Consider the following 23,296-nt stretch of genomic DNA (forward strand, 5'->3'; position numbering starts at 1 on the left):
TTTTTTAATTGATGCCCCCCCCCACTTCTAAAACGTTGTAACCCTGTAATGTGTTATCACTGTGCTTCGTCTAATAGCACAACTAAATTACCTGAGATTTCATTAAAAGTACATGGTGCAAGTGATCAATGCTGTTTGAGATTTTGCACAGATTATTATGTGACCTTTCCACTGTTGTAACGGCTGTCGGGAGAGAGAGTAGACCAAGGCGCAGCGGAGTTAGTGTTCATCATTGAAGTTTAATTTACTAAAGAACACTACACAAAACAAAACAAGAAAACCGACAGCCAATCAGTCCTGTCAGGTGCAAACACTAAACAGAAACAATTACCCACAAAACCCCAAAAGAAAAACAGGCACTTATGTGTGACTCCCAATCAGTAACAACACTCTACAGCTGTGCCTGATTGGAAGCCACACGGCCAAAATCAATGAAACAAACCAACATAGAAAAATGCACATAGAACGCCCACTCAATGTAACACCCTGGCCTAACCAAAATAAAGAACAAAACCCCTCTCTATGGCCAGGGCGTTACAATTGTATCTTTGAACATGCACACTTTCTATGATTACATAAGAAGACATTTATAGTTATAGTAACCACTGGTGTAAAGTACTTAAATAAAAATATTTTAAATACTAATTAAGTCGTTTTTTTGGGTATCTGTACTTTACTTTACTATTTATATTTTTGACAGCTTTTACTTTTACTCCACTATGTTCCTAAAGAAAATAATGTACTTTTTACTCCATACATTTAACCGACACCCAAAAGTACTCCTTACATTTAGAATGCTTAGCAGGGCAGGAAAATGGACTAATTCACACACTTATCAAGAGAACAACATCCCTGGTCATCCTTACTGCCTTTGATCTGGCAGATTCACTAAACACAAATGCTTAGTTTGTAAATTGTGTCTGAGTGTTGAACTGTGCCTCTGGCTATCCGTAAATTATAGTAACCTCAAAGTGACCATGGATGTGTTAATCATTTTGAGGTTGAATAAATACTGTCAGACTAGTTTGCAATACAGCCATACCTTTAGGCTATTTACTGTATTAGAAAAGTAATGAATTGTGTTTGGTTGACAACTCAACCAGATATCAACATTTAAAGAATAGAACTAAATCAAATCAGACTTTATTTAAAGTACATTTAAAGTTTGATTTGACTTAGATCTATTCTTTAACTTAGATGTTTGGTTGAGACGGAGGTATGAATCCAACATATCAATTATTCATTTGTAGACAAACTGGAATTAAAGCCAGACTAAGTCAGTGGCACAGATGGAACTATCCAAGCAGAAGATACATCCTTTAAATGTTGATATTTGGTTGCGTTGACAAGCAAACAATTCAATATCCAGTTTGTCCACAAATGAATCATTGATATGTTGGATTTACATCTCCATCTCAACCAAAAATCTAAGTTAAAGAATAGAACTAAATACAATAAAATCAAACTACACTTTAAATAAAGTTTTAGATTTAGTCCTATTCAATATTGCACAATAATGAGACTGATGCGCCAACAGGATCATCTACTACAAGCTCAATGTATCTTTATTGACAGAAAATTCAGAAAGCAATGGCCCATCTCATCTGCTCATTTTACACCCCATAACCTGGTCAAAGGCAAACAATGACTGTCAAACCCATAGAGATCCTATTCAATTACTAGAGGGACTATGTCATAAACCCTCAAAGTTCCATAATGGGGCAAAATGGCAGCTATCTTGGTCAGGAATAAATCCAAAACCAGTCTAATTGGAATGAATGGTGATGCATTTCCTGCTTTTACTTATGTAGGAAAATAAAAGTAAGCCATGTGATGTGTCATAAATTGTGAAATGAAATTATAGTCAACCTACAATATTGTCATATAATTATAAATAAAGTTTATATGGATTTTATACCAATTTTCTGTATAAATAGCTTCTAAAATATATGTAAACAGAAAGCTGTGAGTGCCGTTATATGATGCAATAACAGTACTTGTTGCATTTACAACTTGTCTAAGTCCTATCATCAACTGATTTAAGCCAGTGTATGACTGTGGATTGACTGTATTGTTTGAATGGAATGTGGCCATACTGGCAGTTAATTAGAACACTTCATGGAATCATTCCTCTAAAACTGGCTGGCTAGCTAGCTAACACACATACTGTGCAGATAAATTCATCACATTCATTATTATACACAATATCTTACCACAGCACTGGTAAACCATGGTTGACCAACTCCCTCACCAACATGGCTGACCTTTGGACCATCATAAGAAGGTTATTTTCCATTCTAGTATTCTAATTCCTAATTCTATGGTCAAACCTCTCTTAGCCATTGTTAAAATTAGGACTGTGTGTAAAGGAATACTGACTGAGCCAGTTAAAATGCAGACGGGGGAGGGGGGATTTGTAATTAGGCTTATGCGACCAGGGAAGGGCGATTGATGGAGATAAATGACATTATCTATACAGTCATCACAGATCTGATCTGTCAGGATAGCCTTGGTTCAGACTTCTGAGGGGCAACTATGGGAGGAAACGGAGAGGTCCTTGTACAGCGCCCGGTCCAGATCCACATCCTGTCCCTGGACCTGGATCTTCTCCAGACAGCCCTTCAGGTACTCGATGCTACTGTAGGACACTCCATCACCTGAGAGCGGGAGGAACCACAGAAAGGGGGACGGGGGGATGGAGAGAGGGGAAAAATAAACAACATTTCAAGATTCTACAGCATCAATAAGAGTATAGACGCCTGGTAGCTGTTAGATGTAACTTAGGATAAATCTGGCACCTGTCAGAGGAGGCTGGTGGGAGGAGCGATAGGAGGATGGGCTCATTGTAATGGCTGGAATGGAATCAATTGGACGGAGTCAAGCATGTGGTTTCCATGTGTTTGATGTCTTTGATACTATTCCATTTATTCCATTCCAGCCATTACAATGAACCTGTCCTCCTATAGATCCTCCCACCAGCCTCCTCTGGTACATGTGTATCCTCAAAACACTTCAAGTATCTCCTCACAAATTCACCTGGAAGCCCCCCAAATGCAAGGATCATCCCCTCTTTCCAGTGTCTAGGAAAGTCAGGTATACTGTCGATCTCAAATGTTAGGTGCGTGTCATCGATGTCCATGTTCACTTGATTCTTCAACAGGGTTAGGGACAGTTTGCCGAAACTCTGTTCGGTGATGGTGTCACGCTTGAGGATGGTCAGTATGACTTTCTGCCACACAAAAGTTGGAAAGCATGGTTGTACATTTGTATCAAATTTGTATTGCACTGGTCAAAGAACCATGATTATGAACTACGATTGTGACTGTTTACATGCTGAAATCCAACATTCATATTGTCCTGAAATTAGAATGGTGGGATTGGTACCTTTGGGTTATTGTTGATTTTCACTGTTACGGTGGGCAATTCCTGCCCAGGGGTCTTCAAGCTCAGAACTGTTCCTTCCATCTTAGTGGAGTCTCCATGGATGTCAATAGTAACCCCACCCTCCTCTGTCTGGTGGCCAGGGAGGTCTACAGGGGGACAGATATGAATAAATCAATCCCAATATTTGAATATACAGATGTAGGATCTTAATTTGAGCCAGTTTGCTACAGCAGGAAAATAATCCTGCAGCAACAGGAAATATTAATTATTATGTGGATTATAATTAATAGGCATTTTGTAGGGGTTAATATATTTTTTGCAAGGGAAAATCAAGTGAAATTTAAAAGCGAAAATGACAAACTTCAGAAGCCTTTTTAAACCTCAAATACACTACACGTTTAACATTTCCTGCATTGCGGGAAAGTTCTCCTGCAACAGGGTGATCCAATTAAGATCCTGCATCTGTATATGGACATATACAGGTAAATTGGGTAGACCCAGTACTGTTCAGGCTATGTGTGGCTTCACAACCTGTTCACTACACTATCAGATCTCCTTTGGTATATAGTGCCTGTCTTTACAGAAGATAGAATAGGGATCAGCTGTTTCGCTTCAGTTAAAATTATAAAAGGATGCTGATTGGATCCAAGGTGAGTAGCGTTTTGTTGTTGGCTACTGATTTTGTTTGCTAATTTGTTCTTAGACAGTCACCAGTCTTTATTGTGTGTGCCCCACATTAGTTTCAATATATATGTACCTGTGGTGTTGAATGCAGCCAGCCCAGCTCCGGGGAAATAGCTCCCTGGCTGGATGTTCTGGTAGCAGGGCCAGGGCTCCCCAATCAACTCTGTCTCCCAGGGGGTGCTCAGGTTTAGCCAGTTCCCCTTCCGGATACATCCATCCATCTCTGGCTGGAACTGGAGACCACCCAGACACACAAGTACAGTATTAGGACCGTTTATACACACACGCTTACACACACACAGAGACCCCCCCACCACACACACACTTAGCACACTTAGCACACACAAACTTTAAAGCTGCAATTAGACTCATTCACAAGCACACATGCTCTCACACACACCCATTTATAAACGAGACCAGTCCATTTCCAAGTTCAGTTAATCAATCCCATCTACACCAAACGACAGACAGATAGCTCCAGCATACCGGGAGGAGCAGCTTGTCCAGGCTGACCAGGATTCCCCCGAGGGCGAGGCGGATCTGGCCTGTCAGAACCTCCATGGTCTCTTTGGACTTCAGTCCCACCACCAACCCCTTCTGGCCGTCCACCTCCAGCACCACAAAATCCCCCTGGCTACTGATCTCCACCTATAGTTATGCATGAAGAACCAGAAACAGTACATTATAGCATGTATATCACAGAATAGAAATGTATCATGTCAGCTGTGAATAAGCCTCAAATACATTTGATGCACTTGTGTATAACGAATTGAAAGTGCTTTCCTTCACATTGCTATAGGCCTTTATAACAGCTCATTGCTCCTCATAACAGCCTCTATAAATGAATTCATAATGCATTACACACAGGTCTATTAGAGGTGACTGGTACACACCTGATTTGACACCTAGACTTGCGTGCCAGGCTTCTATAGGTTACCCATAATGCAGAGTGAATGTCACCTGGCTTACCAGATGCCACTTGCCGTCGTTGAGTTTGGGTCCCCCTTGAACACTGACGAGGATGTCTGCTTTCCCGATCTGCATCTCAGGGATGCCGTTCCTGAGGATCAGGACAAACCAGTCCTCTCCCTCCTTGGTGTCCCCATAGAACACCACCCCCTCGGGGTCAAACGTCCGGAACTGGAACATGGACTTGATGCTGTAGACCAAAGACATGGGAAAAAACGATCAGTAGTCATTCATGTGTCTTCCTAATTGCTACTTTGCCTGATCGTTGCTTAGAGTGAATGTTTTGGTTGTTTCTCCTTATCAAAATGGATGGTTAGCAAAATAGATGCTTAGTAAAAATGGATGGTTAGCAAAATGGATGGTTAGTAAAATGGATGGTTAGCAAAATGGATAGTTTGTATGATAGAGCACAGAGATGTAGGAAGTATAATTTAAGGAAAGGAAAGTTGGGCTCTCTTTGAGTAAGTATAACATTCAGATGTTATGTATGCATGTAACCCATGCTTACACCTATCCAATCGTCTTTCAACTTTAATAAAGGAAGGAAGGGTGCATGTTAAAAGTATTGGAATGGGGCCTAGTGCTTTTTTTTCCCCCCTATCATGGTCATGTAAAGCAGACTGACCTTTTGACCTCTGTCAGGTTTTCTCTGGTCTGCATCAGGGGCCACCAGGTGCCTCGTTGTTGTTGGCCAAGGTTGATAGGGCTACTGCCCGATATCTCCTTCTGTGTGTCAAAACATGACACATGTTACAGTATGTACAGTGCAACACATGTTACAGTATGAACAGTACAACACGTTACAGTATGAACAGTACAACACATGTTACAGTATGTACAGTACAATACATGTTACAGTATGCTCAATATACTGCTCATTCATTCACATACACACCCCTAAGTTTCAATGTTGTCTTCTTATAGGCAGGGAATACGCACAGCACACCGACACTCTTATGCTTGTGCATCTATGAACATGATGCCAAATGTATGGAAAAAATTGAAATTTGAACATATGGTATTTTCCTTTGTACAATGAGTCATAAATATGTTAGTAAAGTGATACAGCAAAATGTGGGTGAGCTCAAATCAGTGGAGTAGACTTAGGGTGACCTGGCACACTGTTTTCCGCCCACAGACTACTGAGCAAAGTCCCCTCTCTTTCACTGCGCAATTCAAGTTTTCTGTGTTACTGTCAAGGTAATCCAGGTCAGATGTTTACATAGTCTGTCCTTGAGAGATTAAGGCAATACTACGACCAATATTGTATATTTTCCCTTGGGCCAATCTAATGATCATTTTTATGTTTTATTTAACCTTTATTTAACTAGGCAAGTCAGTTAAGAACAAATTCTTATTTACAATGACGGCCTACCGGGGAACAACTGCCTTGTTCAGGAGCAGAACGACAGATCTTTACTTCGTCAGCTCGGGGATTTGATCTAGCAACCTTTCGGTTACTGGCCCAACGCTATAACCACTAGGCTACCTGCCGCCCCTAAATGAACCACGAAAATCAATTTCATGAGAAAAACACCTTGGTTACATAATAAACCTGTACATTTTCAGAGTGAAAGAATTTTGACGTACCTTGGGGCGTCCGTTCCATTGTCCCTCAGCTCCCCATCCCAGCAAGGTGAGACAAAAACCCAGCAGCAGTCCACCTGACATGGTCTTTAACGAGCCCATTCTTCAGACCCCTGACCCTCAGTAGGCTTACCAGTGTCCAGAACCTCACAGCGGTTGGTCCACTCACTCTGAACTAGCCCTGAGGTACTAGTGGTGGGGCTAATGGTCTACTTTGACACTCTGACGCCTGTTTTGGAGTGAGCCTGAGCTACGTGAGCCCGCCAGAGACCAGAGGGCAAACATGTCGACATCGTCAGCAGTGATTGATTTCCTGGAAAGTTGTTGCTTGTTTGTGTCAAACTGTTTGGGTGTTTGGGAGAAAGAGAGGGAGGAAAGTGCAATGCAGAAATGGAGAAATAGAGGTGCGGAGGCAAAAGAAAGCGAGAGACCTGTTTCAACTCTCTCTGTCCCGGACCTGCTGTTTCAACTCTCTCTCTCTCCCAGACCTGCTGTTTTAACTCTCTCTGTCCCGGACCTGCTGTTTCAACTCTCTCTCTCTCCCAGACCTGCTGTTTTAACTCTCTCTGTCCCGGACCTGCTGTTTCAACTCTCTCTCTCTCCCAGACCTGCTGTTTTAACTCTCTCTGTCCTGGACCTGCTGTTTCAACTCTCTCGCTCTCCCAGACCTGTTGTTTTAACTCTCTCTGTCCCGGACCTGCTGTTTCAACTCTCTCGCTCTCCCAGACCTGTTGTTTTAACTCTCTCTGTCCCGGACCTGCTGTTTCAACTCTCTCTCTCTCCCAGACCTGCTGTTTTAACTCTCTCTCTGTATAGCACTTTATGACAACTGCTGATGTAAAAAGGGCTTTATAAAATACATTTGATTGATTGAAGTTTCTTTAGTGATTAGCAGTTGAGACCACTTCCAGATCAGCACTGTTCTATTCCTGCAGTGCAAATCAAATGCTCTGATTAACATTTTGCGCCAGTCACCTTATGTCCAAGGGTTTAACACTACAGGGATAGAATATGTAGCAGTTCCTTCTTGTGCCACCGAGTGTCACTCGTCAGAGCGGATTCAAACAAGAAAATGTTCTGGAAATTCACTTCTGACCTCAAGCAAAACCTTTCACTAACCAGCTAGAAACCCTTTCCTTTCTTGGATTTAACCCAATATCTCCCTCTAGTGGAAAACTATGCATAATTATGATGAGCTTGTAGGGCAGGGCTGTCCAACCCTCTTCCTGGAGATCCACTGTCCTGTAGGTTTTCAGTCCAACACTCTTCCTGGAGATCCACTGTCCTGTAGGTTTTCAGTCCAACCCTCTTCCTGGAGATCTACTGTCCTGTAGGTTTACAGTCCAACCCTCTTCCTGGAGATCTACTGTCCTGTAGGTTTTCAGTCCAACCCTCTTCCTGGAGATCTACTGTCCTGTAGGTTTTCAGTCCAACCCTCTTCCTGGAGATCCACTGTCCTGTAGGTTTTCAGTCCAACCCTAATTTAACATATCTGATTCAGCTTTTGGTCTTGTTGAGCAGCTAATTAGCAGAATCAGGTGTGTTAAATTAGGGTTGGACTGAAAACCTACAGGACAGTAGATCTCCAGGAAGAGGGTTGGACTGTAAACCTACAGGACAGTAGATCTCCAGGAAGAGGGTTGGACTGTAAACCTACAGGACAGTAGATCTCCAGGAAGAGGGTTGGACTGTAAACCTACAGGACAGTAGATCTCCAGGAAGAGGGTTGGACTGAAAACCTACAGGACAGTGGATCTCCAGGAAGAGGGTTGGACTGTAAACCTACAGGACAGTAGATCTCCAGGAAGAGGGTTGGACTGTAAACCTACAGGACAGTAGATCTCCAGGAATAGGGTTGGACTGTAAACCTACAGGACAGTAGATCTCCAGGAAGAGGGTTGGACTGTAAACCTACAGGACAGTAGATCTCCAGGAAGAGGGTTGGGCTCCCCTGTTGTAGGGGGAGAAGTCATGCATATGCAGTGGTGTAAAGTACTTAAGTCGTTTTTTTGGGGGGGGTATCTTTACTTTACTAATTCAATATTTTTGACAACATCCCTGGTCAACCCTACTGCCTCTGATCTGGAGAACTCACTAAACACAAATGCTTCATTTGTAAATGATGTCTGCATGTTGGAGTGTGCCCCTGGCTATCAATAAATAAATAAAAGGAGATATTCAAATCAGACATGAGACTTCCTGTTGGGTCATCAGGTTAATACTTTATTTGTTTGATTGTAGCGAGGAGAAAGAGCGGGAAAGAGGTGAACAAGAGGAAAGTGTTAAAGAAACAAACAAGGGACTTTGGGAGAGCTGTGGCTACAAGCCTTTGTATCAAATCCAGACAAAGTTATCAGGCAACATTAAAACATTTCATATATTTGAAGAAGAAGAAACAAAACAATAACGTATTGGTGGACTCTAAAAACTATGACACAGTATTTACCTAAACAGACACATTACCAAACCGTTTAGCCACACCCCTAGAACTATGACCAGCTTCATAGCACATTAAAGCCACAACCTTTCTCCCGGTTATTTGACATTTTGATAAATTCACCCATGTATCATTTCCATTTCTTAAGCCATAAAAAAGGCACCTTGTCTGAATTCTGGAAGATCCAAACCATTTGAATACAGCTACGTTTAAATATACTGAAGCGGAGGCACAATTCATTTGAACTTACTCGACATAATGGAAATATGTATATAGTCAGCAGAATTCACTATGTCTATTTGCAGGCGTTTGGTCAGTGACTGATCACCATGACGGCAAAAATATGTTAGAAGATTTTTTTTTTTTTACGAAACACAAAAACATGTCTATCTAGTGAAATGGCCTCGATGGGTACAGTATGGTGAGTCTTTACAGCTGGGTAGGGACGGGGGCGGGCTCTGGAAGGAAACCACTGAAAAAAACAACAAACAAAAAACCCAGGCTGTCCATATACAGTACCTCGAGGGATATGCTGCTAAGAGGCAGATGCGTTCTGGTTTTCCTTTTTCCCCCCACACACACACACACACACACACACACACACACACATACCAGTGGAGGCTGCTGAGGGGAGGACGGCTCATAACAATGGCTGGAAAGGAGCTGTTGGCATGGCTTTAAACACATGGAACCCATGTGCTCGATGTATTTGATACCATTCCACTTATTCCGCGCCAGCCGTTAACACGAGCCTGTCCTCCCCAATTAAGGTGCCACCAACCTCCTGTGCTACATACAGACACACGCATAGAGACACACACACAGAAATACACACAAAAGGCTTGTAACCACAACCAAGTCGAGGCCGTGAGCCCCTGCAGTTGGTCACTCAGTGTTTTCGTCCTCCTGCCCGAAACGAACAGTGCAGCAGTTTCAGCACACACACACACACACACACACTATACACACTCCAAAAAGAGGCTGTGTAAAGTGTGTGCGTTTGGGGAGGAAAGGGGATAATTGGACAGCTCCCATACGGATTGTGAGAAATAAACGTGGCAGCTGCTCTTTTTTCAGGGAGTTATGCTGCAGAACAAATACAAACCAAGACAAAACAGAGATGGTGAGCTGAGATAGTGGGGGGAAAAAACGACAGAGGATGAGGAGCCACGGGAAGGAAAACGTGAGAGATTTTGGATATCGAGAATAATACAAACTGTTAGGAAGCGAGTGTTGCTCATGCTTTTGTGGATACAGAACCTAAGTTTCTTGACATGTTCCTAGGACTACTGTAAATATGCATACCAGACTCAATAACGGCTCTCCACGTGTTATTTTTCAAGTCGGAAAAACTGAAATCCATCGAACTTTATGCACTTTACCTCTTGACTAAAATGACATTCATATTCATAAGTGTACTCAAAACCCCTTTAATTTGCTGAAGCTACTTCTGTCTCGCTAGCAAAAGGTGATATAAAAGTCAAACAAAACAAAATGTAAATGTAACGTACAGAGAAAGACATTACAGAAAAAGTCCCACACGACATCTGGGAAACTCCGAGCCGTCACCCTTCTCTTCTCTGCCCCAGAAGAAGAGAGGAGCTATTGGGAGACGAAAAGCTGTTTTACACAAACGGGCCCCACTGTGGCGCCATCTGACTCGATTTCCGTTGTCCTTTTCTATGCCCTTTCAGTAAGAGGGGAGGGGTCATTTTGATTTGACCCGGAAGCTTCGTCGAGGGTACCCTGACCTAGGTGCGCCTGGCCTCTGTGGTTCTCATTTAAATCTCCCTCGCTCGCTCGCTCTTTCCAGATATCACAGGAATTGCCCTGCCCTGATTCCATCCCTCTGTGTTTTCCCTTCCACACTCCCCCTCACTTCAACCCGGCCTAGTAGACGGACTGTGTCTTTGTTGGACACCAGGAGGCATCAGGGGGAGGGAAAAGGCCACCGAAGATTAAAAGATCGACCTATTCTTATTATTTTTTTTCAATCCTTGGAAGAAATGAGATGAGTACAAGGAGAACAGGAAGTGCGTGGTCTACACGAACCTGTGTTTCTCCCCCAGTGGTCAGCTACAGCTAAAGTACATTTACAAATCAGCTACAAGACTTGTCAAGTCCCCCCCCCCCTTTTTTATAGGAACTTTTTGCAGCTGTTTTGCACAAGGTAAAAGCTAACATGAACCCCTAAGCAGACTCATCTGGCCACTAAAGTAACATAAGCCCACAAGATCTGCCATTGTCTCAAGTACAGACTCTACTCCATCCATACGGTTAGCTAGCGTTGCTACTTTGGAAACTAGTAATAGAAGAACTCCTTCTACTGAACTATGCACTGACATATAAAAGGGCTAGTCTAGTGTTGGAATGCTGCTAACACCTCCGAACCCCCATGGAATGATCAGCACTCAGATGGCAGACTGCAGCCGTACAGCCACTCGCATTCAGACACACCAAACGAACAGAAGCCAACCCCAGCGTGCACAACTGAATAACTCCTACATACAGGTCACGTGCAGCTCCCACAAACACCTGGAGCACACGTTCACAAAAGCAAATCACGCGCCACACACTCATTTGATGTCATTTCAAGCTGATCCCTTTCCTTCCCTAAAAAGCGTCCACCTAGAGCGGTGTGTTCATGATCAGTATTATGCAGTCACTATAAAAGGGAAGCAGAGTCAAACATTTTCACACCCTGTTAGCTGTTATTATTATTATTATAGATATTATCATAACGAGTCGGAGAAGACAATTAACCAAGCGCTAGTGTAGAACTAGTACGACAGAAAGTCATGAGAACAGAAGCCAGAGGAAAGGAGAGGGGGGGATATCCGTCTGTAATGATGAATGTGTCCTTTCTTTCCTCACTCATCCTCCTCCCATCATCCTCTCTGCCGATTCAACGCTTAGGCTCTGATTGCTACTTTACAAAAGAGAGGCCGGGGACTGTGCAAGTGTACTCAGTAACCGAAGGAGATGATTCCACCCCTTCTTCAACCACAGGCCTGGTCATCCACTTATAAAATAAAATAAAAGTGTCACTTCTCTTTACAACTTCTACGGCTTGCCGTTGCTGCTGTCCCGCTGTTTTTTGCTGCTGCCGCCACCGCTGTTGTAGAGGCTGGGGTTTGCCACTAGGTGGTGTGGCACCATGCCAGTGTAGGGACCAGCTGCAGCAGCGTAGTTGAAGAGGGCAGGGAGGAAGGGCAGCGGCGCCACCTTGTCGTCCCCAGGGGCCATCATGTTCAGAGCCATGGGCAGGGAAGCCAGGTTGTAGGGGTAGGCCAGCAGCTGTGGCCTGTAGAGCAGATGGTACGGGTCGGGGTAGAAGGGCAGTTTGCCTAGGTCCCCGGTAGGCATCATCTTCCCCAACGGCCCGAAGGCAAGAGGCCCGGTTGGGTAAGACATGAGCAGGTTGTCCTCCTGCTTCTTGCCAGAGCAGTAGCCGCTCTGGACGATGAGGGGCAGAGGGTAGTCCTGCATGGGGTATCCCCTGGCAGTAACCTCCCCTCTGTGAGGGTCTCTGGATGGCACTGGGGAGTGGTCCTGGGGCTCTGCCTCGGACGGTGGGGGGTCCCGTGGGAGCAGTAGGGCGTGGGCCGAGGGGCGGTCGATGCCACCGACCGACCCAGTGGGCAACTGAAGCCTCTCGGGGCCCCGTGTGCCACACATGGACTGGGAAACTTGGCGGTTGGCCTGCATCAGCAGGTCCATGGCAGTGGGGGAGAGGCATGGGGACATGGTGGGCCGCCTCTGCAAGGGAGGGTTGTTAATAGTGGTTTGAATGGGTGTGTGTATAGGGGACGGTGCGGGACTAATTGGCTCCTCTTTGGGTACCAGGAGGATCACCTCCTTGTCTCGGAGTTGCTCCTGTGGGGGGTGAGATGCCCCCCTAGTCTGCTGAGCCCGCTCCATCTCCCTTTCTCTCTGCCTCTCCCTTTCCAGCACTCTGTCCATATTCCTCTCCCTCTGTTTCCTCCTTTCCAGCTCTCTCTCCATATCCCTCTCCCATTCTCTCTGCCTTTCCCTCTCCACCTCCCTGGCTAGGATTGAGGACATGGTCAGGTCTTGTGCTTGGTTGGGACTGGGGCTCCTGGACAAGGGCGGGACCCTGACATCTTGGGCCACTGGTGAGTCCTTAAAACCAGCATGATGGAGGAGGCCCATCCCACATCCCTGCCTCAGTCCTTTCTCCACACTATCTTCCTCCCGCTTCACGCCACAGACCCCTCGGAGGGGCACTGTTGTCATAGCAACGGACGGAAGAGCAGCAGTGTGGTTGATTCTCATCTGCGAGGTCAGGGGAATGTTCGGAGAAGTGGTGGGTGGTCCCGTGACAGGTGCGGCGCTGGTCCTCCTGTGGCTCTGCCCCTCCAGACTCCTCTTCCTGGGGGTCCGGTAGTCCAGACATTCAGCTCCACTGCTCATGACCAGCACACCCTGGAGGGCCGAGGTGCAGGAGGAGGGAGAGGGTGTGGGCCTGTTGGAACTGGGGATATCGGCCATGGGGATCTCTGAAGGGGGCTGAATAATCAGTGGACTGGGCTCTCTGTCAGGAACAGGAGTTGTGAGTTCATTGAGTTCAGGGCTGCTGCACAGTGTTGGAATATGGTGCTCTGCTTTCACTTTGCTAGGCTGGCTCGCGCACTGCTGTGCCTCTATGGCCTCGCTACTATGCTGTGGTTCTGGGACAGACTGAACAACGGGAACATGGCCACTCATGGTGTCTAGGTCTTTGCTAGCAGTGCTAACTGTAGTCTCTGCTGCTGCTTTTGGCTCTGGCTGGGTCTCCTCCCTTTCTCTCTCCGGGGAGCTGCTTAACTCGTGGCGCCTCACGTGGCGGTTTAGCGCCGAGGATGTCTTGCATACCTTATGGCACTGCGGACAGGTGTGTCTCGCCAACGACCTCCTGCTTAGGCGACTTGGACTTCCCTTCCCTAGTATAACCCTCTCCCTGTCTACTTCTGCCAGCTTAGTCTCCCACTCCACGCCCTCATCTCTGGACTGAGGTCCCGCTCGGGGTGGCACGGACAGGGGGTCGGGGGCTTTGGGGTGCCGAGTTCTCTGGTGATCCTCCAGCTGGTCCCTGGAAGGGAAAGGGGCCCTACAAAGGAGGCACACAAACTCCAGCAGGTGGCTGAGCTCGTGTTTATCCCGCTTCCTGGAGCTGGAGAACCAGCGGCCACACGTATCGCACTGCGACGCGCTCCCATCGGACCAGGGCCGGCGTTTTGTGTCCATAGGGGAGACTGAGGTAGCCAGAGGGGGTTGGGGAGAAGCCAGGGGAGGATCAGTGGGCTGAAGGTGGGCCTCCTGGATTTCTTCCTCCCCCTCTTTATCTTTTGAAGGTATCGGGGAAATACTGAGGGATTCAGGTACCTCACCCTTCTCTTGCTCTATGTGACCTTTCACCTCCCCCTCCACCTCATCCATCGTTTCATCCTCCTCGTCTTGCTCCTCTGCCTCCTTATTTACATGGTCCACGATTCCCTCCGCCCTCTTCATTTGCCGGAGGGAGCGTTTGTAGTGCAGTTTGGCCTGCCAGTTCTTTGCTTTGTGGACGTGCGGGGCCTTCCTCTTGGGTTTGTAGGAGTAGTAGGGCCTCCAGAGGTTGTCCTCATCGTCCTCACTCTCCCCCTGCTTGCGCACCTCCTGGCGGAAGTAGTACTCTCTGACCTTGCCCGGGGCTATGGGACTTTTCTTCCTGCTCTCCCCATCTCCTCCTCTCTCCCCCTCGGCTCCGATGCTCGAGCTGCGATGGGAGCGGTGTTTGTGGTGATGGTGGTGGTGGTGAGAGTGGCGAGGTTCCTTGGTCTCCTGTGGGGAGGGGTTTGTCCTTTTGGAAGGAGGAGGGCTCCTGTCCCTCTTGAGGTCCGTCTCGGAGATACTGCGCTTGACCATGGCCTCCTCGCCTATCCGCACCGTGATCTGACACAGCGGCCCGGCTCCTTTGCCCTCTGACCCCGTGGACGACTGTTTGGCTGAGGAGCCGTCACTCTTGCTGGACTTATGATGGGATCTACCCGTCTCTGATCTCCTCTCTGACTCCTCTGTGGCGTCTGAATTGTCCACTAATTTAGCTCTCTTCCTATGGCTCTCCGTACTTTCCCTATGCTTTTTAACAGGCTTTGCACTGCTCTTGGGGAGTGTCTGGCTGTTGCTAGGTTCAGGGGAGGGACTGCTCAGGGGGCTTTTCCCACCCCCGGAGGTGACCTGGTTGCTATGGACAATGACGGATGACACTGCTGTGCCGTGCACTATGACTGAGGGCTTGGGGTGGCCGTACGTGATCACGGATGACAAACCCAACTCTGGGCTACCGCTGACCTTGGGAGTTTTAACTCGGTTGCCAACGGATACCTTGGAGCTGCTGCCACGACTACCTACCTTCTTGGACGCTGCCTCTCGGTCAGCTACTCTCCCTAGGGCCATACCTGTTAGGGAAGGGAGCCGGATCTCTCCCTGCTCTAGAGCTACTGTGAGGGGTAAGCCGGCAGGGAACTCTTCAGGGTCAGGCTTCACACCCTTGGGTAGAGAGCCACTGATGAGGCTGCGCAGGTCACCAGGGTCCAGGGAGTCAGGCAGGCTGCAGTCCAGGGGCAGAGGGACGGAAGAGGGGTCAGAAGGGGGCAGCTGCAGGCCATTGCCCAGGGAGTCACTGTAGGTCTTGTAGGGTCTCTTCTGGGAACGCATGGGGAGCAGGCGGTAGAACTTGAGCGCGTTGACCTTCTGCTTGTAGCCGCCGTTAGCCGTCTTCTCGCTGGAGATGAGGCCCGGGCTGATGCCGTGGAAAGCCTTCTGGTGGGTCTTCAGGTTGTAGTATGTGGCGAAGGCCTCCCAGCAGAAGATGCACTGGTAGCGTCGCTCGCCCGTGTGCCACACCTCGTGCTTGGTGCGGTACTCGGCCAGGGCGAACACCTTGTCGCAGAAGTGGCAGGGGTACTTGCGGCGCCACGAGTGCACGTTGGAGTGGCGCTTGAGGCTGGACAGGGTCATGTAGGAGCGCTCGCACACCGAGCAGAAGTAGATGACGTGGCCGTCCACCACCTTGACGAAGTGGTCCTCGTCCCCCACCAGCTCGGACACGTCGCCTTCGTGTCGAACCAGGAGACCTCGCCCTTTCTTCCCTTTGCCAGGCTTCATATCTTCCTCGCCTGCCCCCAGAATCTGTCCACCCTCCACCCTAACCTCCCCTTCCTCCAGGGGCTCCTCTTTTGGCTGGATTGGGAGAAGGGGGAGGCTAGAGGGGATGGCTGGGGTCAGAGCGTGCCTGCAGGAGGCCTCGTGGGACTGCAGTCTCTTGTTGTGGATGAAGGCTTTGCCACAGTGCTGGCAGCTGAGGGCCCGGCCGCCACGGTGCAGCCGCATGTGGGCCGTGAGAGACGAGGCGGAGCTGAAGAGGCGGTGGCACACCCCACATATCAGCTCCGCCTTGGGGCCATCTGGGGGGGGTGGAGGAGGAGTGAGGAGGAAGAGGGGGTGGGATGAAAGAGTCAGAGGGGTGAGGAAGAGGAGGAAGGTGGAGGGTGGGCGGGTGGAGGTTTGGTCCAACTTGTGGGCTGCCCACCCTCCCTCCTTGTTTTCCTGTTTTCTCCTTTCTCTCTGTGCCCTGCCTCCCCTGGCTCTGATAGGCCACGGCGCTCAGGTTGAACAGGATCTGTGCAGTGTCTGAGGGGGAGGCTGTGCCATTGGTCAGTCTGTGACCCTCCCCTGGGTAAACCCCTATAGGCCCATTGGAGGACCTGGGGGTGAACCTGTGGAACTGGGAATCCAGACCGGCTTTGAAAAGAGGCGGGGTGGATTTTGTGTCCTTTTTTGACCAGTGCGGTAAGATCCATGGGAGAGGAAGAAGAGGAATGGGAGGAGGAGGAAGAGGACGGAGCGCTGTCATGTCGGGGCTGTTTAAACGGCCGCCGTCTGTCTGTGGTGGCGGCCAGTTTCCATGACGACCCCTCATTGGACCCCTTGGAGCCCGAGGAGGAGTGTCGGCAGCGGGGGGAGGACATGGCCGAGGAGGGGCAGTGGTTGTGAACGGTGAGGGCGGCGGGCAGGGCGGCACTGAGGGGGAAGCTGAGGGTGATCTTAGCGTTCTCTGGGCCGTCTGCCCCGTCCTCCATCATGGCCACCCCTCCTCGGCCCTGCCTGCTTTTACCCTTCATCTCCCCTGGTTCCTCCTCCTCTTCTTTAACCAGGTGGGTCAAGAAGGGCACCCCGAGGCTGAGGCCCGCCTCTGAGAGAGGCCTTTTCCCCTTGTAGTCCCGGCGGGGGACGCGGGAGGTGTAGATGAAGTCGAGCAGGTTGGACAGCACTCTGGACTGGAGGTGAGACAGCTTCAGGACTCGCTCAGCCCCCCAGAAGAGGGGGTTGATGACGGGTGTCCAATACCGGATCCGAAGGCGGTGGGGAAGACGTCGACAGCAGCAGCTGGCGGAAGTACTGGCTGCAGGCGGTGAACTCGGCGTCGCTGGCGGCGACGAGGTCGACGTCACAGAAGAGGGTGGGCCCGGCGGGCAGGTGCTGCTTGTTCAGGTGCAGCAGGAAGAGGCTCTCGTGGAGAAGGTCGCACACCTCCGGCTGAGGCACCATGACCAGCCCTCAAAACCTGAGAAATGACAAGAGATGAGTGTTACAGCTAGAATGGATCCCTGCAGGCATTTTTTTGGTAAAATGCTGTAGATAACCGCTACAGTTGAATGTATAATACCAGAAAAACTAGATTCTACTTCAAATATTCCGCCACGCTAAGAAAATACTAGAAGTAGCATAAGAAACGCAATAAAACATCAAAACACAATGTTGAATGCGTCGAGCTGTCTGTTTGAACTACTTAGCAAACAGCTCGGACATCCATGCATACCCCACAAAACATGCCACAAGAGGTCTCGTCACAGTCCCCAGTCCAGAACAGACTATGGGAGGTGTATAGTACTACATAGAGCCATGAGTACATGGAACTCTATTCCACATCAAGTAACTGATGCAAGCAGTAAAATTACATTTAAAAAAACAGATAAACACATTTTATGGAACAGCGGGGACTGTGAAGCGACACACACATAGGCACAGACACATGCACACACACACGTACACATGCATTTTGTACTGTAGATATGTGGTAGTTGTGGAGTAGGGGCCTGAGGGCACACAGTGTGTTGTGAAATCTGTGAATGCATGTAAATTTACTCATTTAAAAAAATTGTATAAGCTGCCTTAATTTAGCTGGACCCCAGGAAGAGTAGATGCTGCCTTGGCAGCAGCTAATGGGGATCCATAATAAATACAAATACAAATTTAAAAAAGGGAATGGCGAGAGGAGGGAAAGAGAGCTAGAGGGAGGACTGTGTGGCAATGCTGGTTTAGATTTCAGCACGCAGAGACGGGAAAGGCATTCCAAGGATCCATCTCGGCTGTACCACAACATTCTCGTCGCCTAATTGGAAGGCATTCAGATTTAATCAAGAATCCCCGAAATAGAGTGTTGACTTACATCCCATAGCCCTGCTAACTTAAAATAGGTTCCCATTTGGTGGGGGGGGGGGTGATTCCCATCCCAGCCTGCTGGCCCATTCCTGGCAGTGGTCAGAATTTGCTGGCCATGACTCCAACCATTATCTGTGAAGGCAGAGGGAGGGGAGGGAAAGTGGGAGCGGGAGGTTTTTTTCCTTCCGCCCACTGCATCCGGTTCTGTCGCAGTTAAGCTCGAGAAGACGAGCAACGGTGCGCTTCCCATTTCAATTCTAATTTGAAATGCCGATTGCGGCGGATCCACTCGCCTGCCATCTATTCATATTCAGCTCGCAGATTCGCAATAGGCAATTATTTTGTTATTACATATTTAGTACAGGCCGTTCTATGGACTCTACAGATTGTGGAAGATGGCTGTTGAGGCCTAATGGTGAGGCAAGAAGAAAAACCCTCAGTCATGCTTTTCTGCCCGTGTTTTCAAGCAGCAAGGCAGGCAGGCCTCTGTAAAATTCCACAGGCAGCCCTGAACAGGCAGGAACTAGGTCAGCACTGTTATTGCAGAGGGAAGAGGAGGGAGAGAGAGAAGGGGAGAGAGAAAAATGGCCAGGCTGGAAACAGAAACACAGAAACGCACAGTACACACACACACACACACACACACACACACACACACACACACACAGCAGTACAGACAGGCAGACAAACACAGACACACCCCCATGGGCACAAATGCACGCAACCATACATACAGGCACCAGCAAGCACACACACGGCCACAAAAACAAACTACTGATGTCGCGGATGGCCTTGCTTGTAAAAACACATGCAAAACAATGGGGTGAGGCAGAGGAGTACCCCGCAACAGAGAGTCTGTATAGGTGGAATGAACTGAATTACAGGACAGAATAAGCAGAGCTTTGAATTAAGTGGATTAAAAGAAAGAAAAGCAGGAAAGGGACACACACTAAAATCAGTCCACATGATACGCAACAAAACAGATAAAGTCGCACAGCTACGCACCACTGCTCTTTATTTACCCAGATACACAGACGAACACGGTGACTACGCGGATTAGCAGGAAGTGTGCACATAGCTAAACGTAGATACCTGGATGTTTACTGTGCAGTGTGCTGTGATAAAGTATTGTCATGCGGGAAACCCCTGTTATTAAACACCAGCTACTCACAGGCCAACACAGCGTGAAACGACATGAGGACTAAAGACGTCACGATTTCATCTGGTGCGCCGCGAAGGGGAAATTAATCTGCCGCCCCCTCGCTCTCTCTTTCTTCACCTCGCTGTGACGCACACAACTGCATCGCCACAACCAGGGCCTTGAACAACAAACCGGCCATGCGTGACATGGGGGGGGGGGCTTCGCACACACAGGAGTACACACCCTCCCCCCACACACAGGAGTACACACCCTCCCCCCACACACAGGAGTACACACCCTCCCCCCACACACAAGCAAGCGTCTGACCCCCAGAGTGCCAAGGACCCAGCCTCGCCCCCTAAAAATAACGTGTCCTTTCTGAAGTATGGTGTTCTGCTCAAACAGACACGTTCGCTGAAGGAATGTGTCCATCTGCGCTCACCGTGCTGCGAAAAAACTGAACCACAAAAAATATATATATATGAACGTGCAGGTACACTTGTGGGACAAATGACTCACTGTGATAGGTAGAAGAACATTAGCCAGAATCACATCAGCGACAGGAAGTTGGTCAAAGAAAACCTTCAATGCTACACTCCAGGGTCACAATGACCACGTTACTATTAAAGTAACTTGAGTCCTAATCAGTTAGTACGCAATGGCTCCGACCCCATCTCCTTCACGTGTAGAGCCAATCCATAGATTAGTTACTGCAAGAGACTGGTGGGTGGGTTTCAGCTAGCATGCAACGGAGAAATGGTGTGTGTGTGTGTGTGTGTGTGTGTGTGTGTGTGTGTGTGTGTGTGTGTGTGTGTGTGTGTGTGGTTCACGCTGGAGTGGGAGTTAGTATGCCTGTTCCGCACCGTGAGCGAGTGGAGTGGGGTTGTGGAAATAGGAAGGTGTCGGTTGGGCTCTCCCTAGTGTGGAACGGCCAGCCAGGGGGGCACCAGTTGGGCTGTGAAAAGGGGGCTGTCGCTGGAGACAGAGACTGAACTCGCCACAAACCCCCCCCCAGCCCAGAAAACATGGTGGAGCCAGCCAGATGGGGCAGAGGGAGTAGAACGAGGCGGTGAAAAGGAGTGGAGGGCGGACGTGTCAACATGCGCCCCCCCATCACTCAGTGTAAACTGTAGTATCTCTACGATATTGCATGCCACTCCACACACCAGCTAACCTGCCCCAGGTTAAAACACCACCCTCTCCATGGCCTGTTAGCTCCGAACCCAGCACGTAATTCCTGGAATTCTGACCCCTGTAATTGAATCACGGGAACCATTAAGGAGGAAAAGGGGATGGCCCCCCCCAAAAAAGGTACCTTGAGTCGTAAGAGTGGAAACACTACACCACTGACCTTTGAGGTAATTTCCCCCTAATCATTTTTCAATTTTGCACACAGTCCCTCTTAATACACCGCGTACACACACACACACGCAGGCCTGTCAGTCATGTACAGCGTAAAAAGGCTCAGGATTGTTGGAGATAAGCAGCTACCAGACACTAAAATCGGCATTGATAGCACGAGGCCACGTAAACGAGGGGACGACTCTGATAACATGGAACGCTGCTCCAACGTCCCCAGAGGGCTGCTGCTGTGGCCGTAGCACCGTTGCTACAACACAGTACAACACCGTTCAACCAGAGTGCATCACCCAGCAAAAGGGCCAAATCATGACTTCATAGACACTCGCTTCTGCTTAAAATTCACTCCTATCAACGAGAGATTTATGCCAAACGTCGCAATCTCAACTTCAAAAATTGGACAATTGGAATGGCTTAAAGGGAAATTGCACGTAAAAACAGCATTGGTTAGTCAAGTCTTCCAGTGGATACCAGTGGCAGAGAGTCTAGCCAATATACAAACAAGTCAAAAAGAAAATCTCTACCTGAAAACGAACAACTGCCACAAAGCAACAAGGCCCCTATAACTCATGACCCCTAAAGCCTCGTGGTTTTGTGGGTCATATATCCCATACAGTGAAGCCAAAGGCTTGGCATGGCAGACATGGTGACCCATGAGGAAATATTTGAGACAGACCCTTTTTTGTTTGTTTAAATAAAAGGAGGGTTTAGTTAGTTAAGGAAACAATAGGGCTGTGATGTCAAAATGCCCTCCAAGGTTTAGCAAGAACCGCCTTCCGCTTCCAAAATAACCTGGCATAAGGAGGATATTATGACACACCAAAGAACCAGGGAACAGGAGAGACGAGAACAGCATAATCTCTGCACTAGATTATATATCAGGGACATGCATGTTCAAGTTATTCCCCAACTCTCTGTGTCCTTTTGGGAGTTAAGTTCATGGAGGAAGATCGTCCGACCGGTCACAGCGAGAAAAGGTTTCCCTAAAATACAAAAAGACCATGTCATGTCAATGTCTATCGCCTGGATCAGACGAGCGCTAGCTCAGACCCTTTGATCTGGACTGATTCACGCGGATGCAAAAGACGCCGAGAAATGTGAAGTTTCATCACAATCCCTGAACGAGTCATCGCTCCTGAAGAAGAAGTGCGTGGTGCGCCAGCGAGACAGGGGAGGATGAGGGAGACGAGGCCTCTTATTGGCGCCACACAGTACACACACAGTGCACAGGCACACACACACACACTTAATAAAATCTTCCATTTCTCCTGACATACAAAAACAACAACAACCCCGGCGATGGAGACTGAGAAAAACAGGCAGGGAAGAAAAAAAAGAAAAGAGAGCAACATGTCAGCCTCTCACTGCTAGGCAAGCACACAACGAGACAACGTACCTCGGGAAACCTCCTGCTGCACCTCTGCTGTGATGTGTTCTCCCTCTCCCCTCTCTCTCTCGCTCGCTCTCTCGGGCTCTCTCTCTCCCTCGGTCTGTGTGAGCGCGCCGCTGTGTGTGTGTGTGTGTGTGTGTGTGTGTGTGTGTGCGCGTCTGTGAGAGACGGGGCACACACAGGCAGCAGTGTGTAAAGACAAGAGGGCAGGAGCGACTCTCGCACTCTGGCTCTCGCTCTCCCTCGCCTTCTCCCTCTCTCTCTCTCTCTCTCTCTCTCTCTCTCTCTCTCTCGCTCGCTCACTTCAGTTTTGCCTCTGACACATGATTCTCAGTGTTTTTGTCTTTTTTTTTTTCAGCAAGTGAATTTTTTCACCCCCCCATCTCTTCTATTCTCTCTCCACCTCCTCCCCCACCCCCTCTGAATCCAATCCTCTTTTTATTTGGAAGTGTTGTTCTCCAGCCACACACACACACACACACACACACACACACACACACGTGCGCACACACAGACACACAAACACGCACACTACTTTATATACACAAAGCCTGGCGAGATAGGGAGAGAGGGAGAGCAAGGCAGAGGACGCCATTTAAGCAGTTAGTTACGAGCACTGCCAGTCCCCAAAATGGCTGAAAACAAACAGGACCAATGCCAACTAAAGAACAAACCTGGGAACTAGGATAGATAGAGAATTGGGGGGAGGGGGGGTACAGACAATAGTCTGATGGAAGTACTCTTAACTGAAGAAAAGGAAGAAGCAAAGATCAAAGAGAGAGAAAGAGAGAGATTAGGGCAGGGACGCACTGCCTTCTATTTTTATTGCCTCTTTTAAAAGGTTTCAAGTTTATGGGGA

At 48.3% G+C, this 23,296-nt stretch overlaps 2 protein-coding genes across 2 annotated transcripts; both read right to left on the reverse strand.

The window, feature by feature from the left end:
- Positions 1–1,539: 1,539 nt before the first annotated feature.
- Positions 1,540–7,070, reverse strand: shbg (sex hormone-binding globulin). Its single transcript, XM_014155667.2, has 8 exons — positions 6,628–7,070; positions 5,663–5,763; positions 5,038–5,227; positions 4,555–4,716; positions 4,142–4,301; positions 3,385–3,530; positions 3,037–3,229; positions 1,540–2,657 (listed from the first exon to the last, which is right to left on the reverse strand). Exons 1-8 carry the CDS (start codon positions 6,724–6,726, stop codon positions 2,515–2,517), a joined length of 1,194 nt encoding a protein of 397 aa, XP_014011142.1. The 5' UTR covers positions 6,727–7,070; the 3' UTR covers positions 1,540–2,514.
- Positions 7,071–8,826: 1,756 nt separating this feature from the next.
- On the reverse strand, positions 8,827–17,653 carry LOC123723834 (zinc finger and BTB domain-containing protein 38). The gene is made up of 3 exons (XM_045700578.1): positions 17,453–17,653; positions 16,848–17,382; positions 8,827–16,707 (listed from the first exon to the last, which is right to left on the reverse strand). The coding sequence occupies exons 1-3, from the start codon at positions 17,651–17,653 to the stop codon at positions 12,125–12,127; spliced, it is 5,319 nt and encodes a 1,772-aa protein (XP_045556534.1). The 3' UTR covers positions 8,827–12,124.
- Positions 17,654–23,296: the final 5,643 nt, after the last annotated feature.

The sequence above is a fragment of the Salmo salar genome, chromosome ssa18 (genome assembly GCF_905237065.1).
Source record: "Salmo salar chromosome ssa18, Ssal_v3.1, whole genome shotgun sequence".
NCBI lineage: Eukaryota > Metazoa > Chordata > Actinopteri > Salmoniformes > Salmonidae > Salmo > Salmo salar.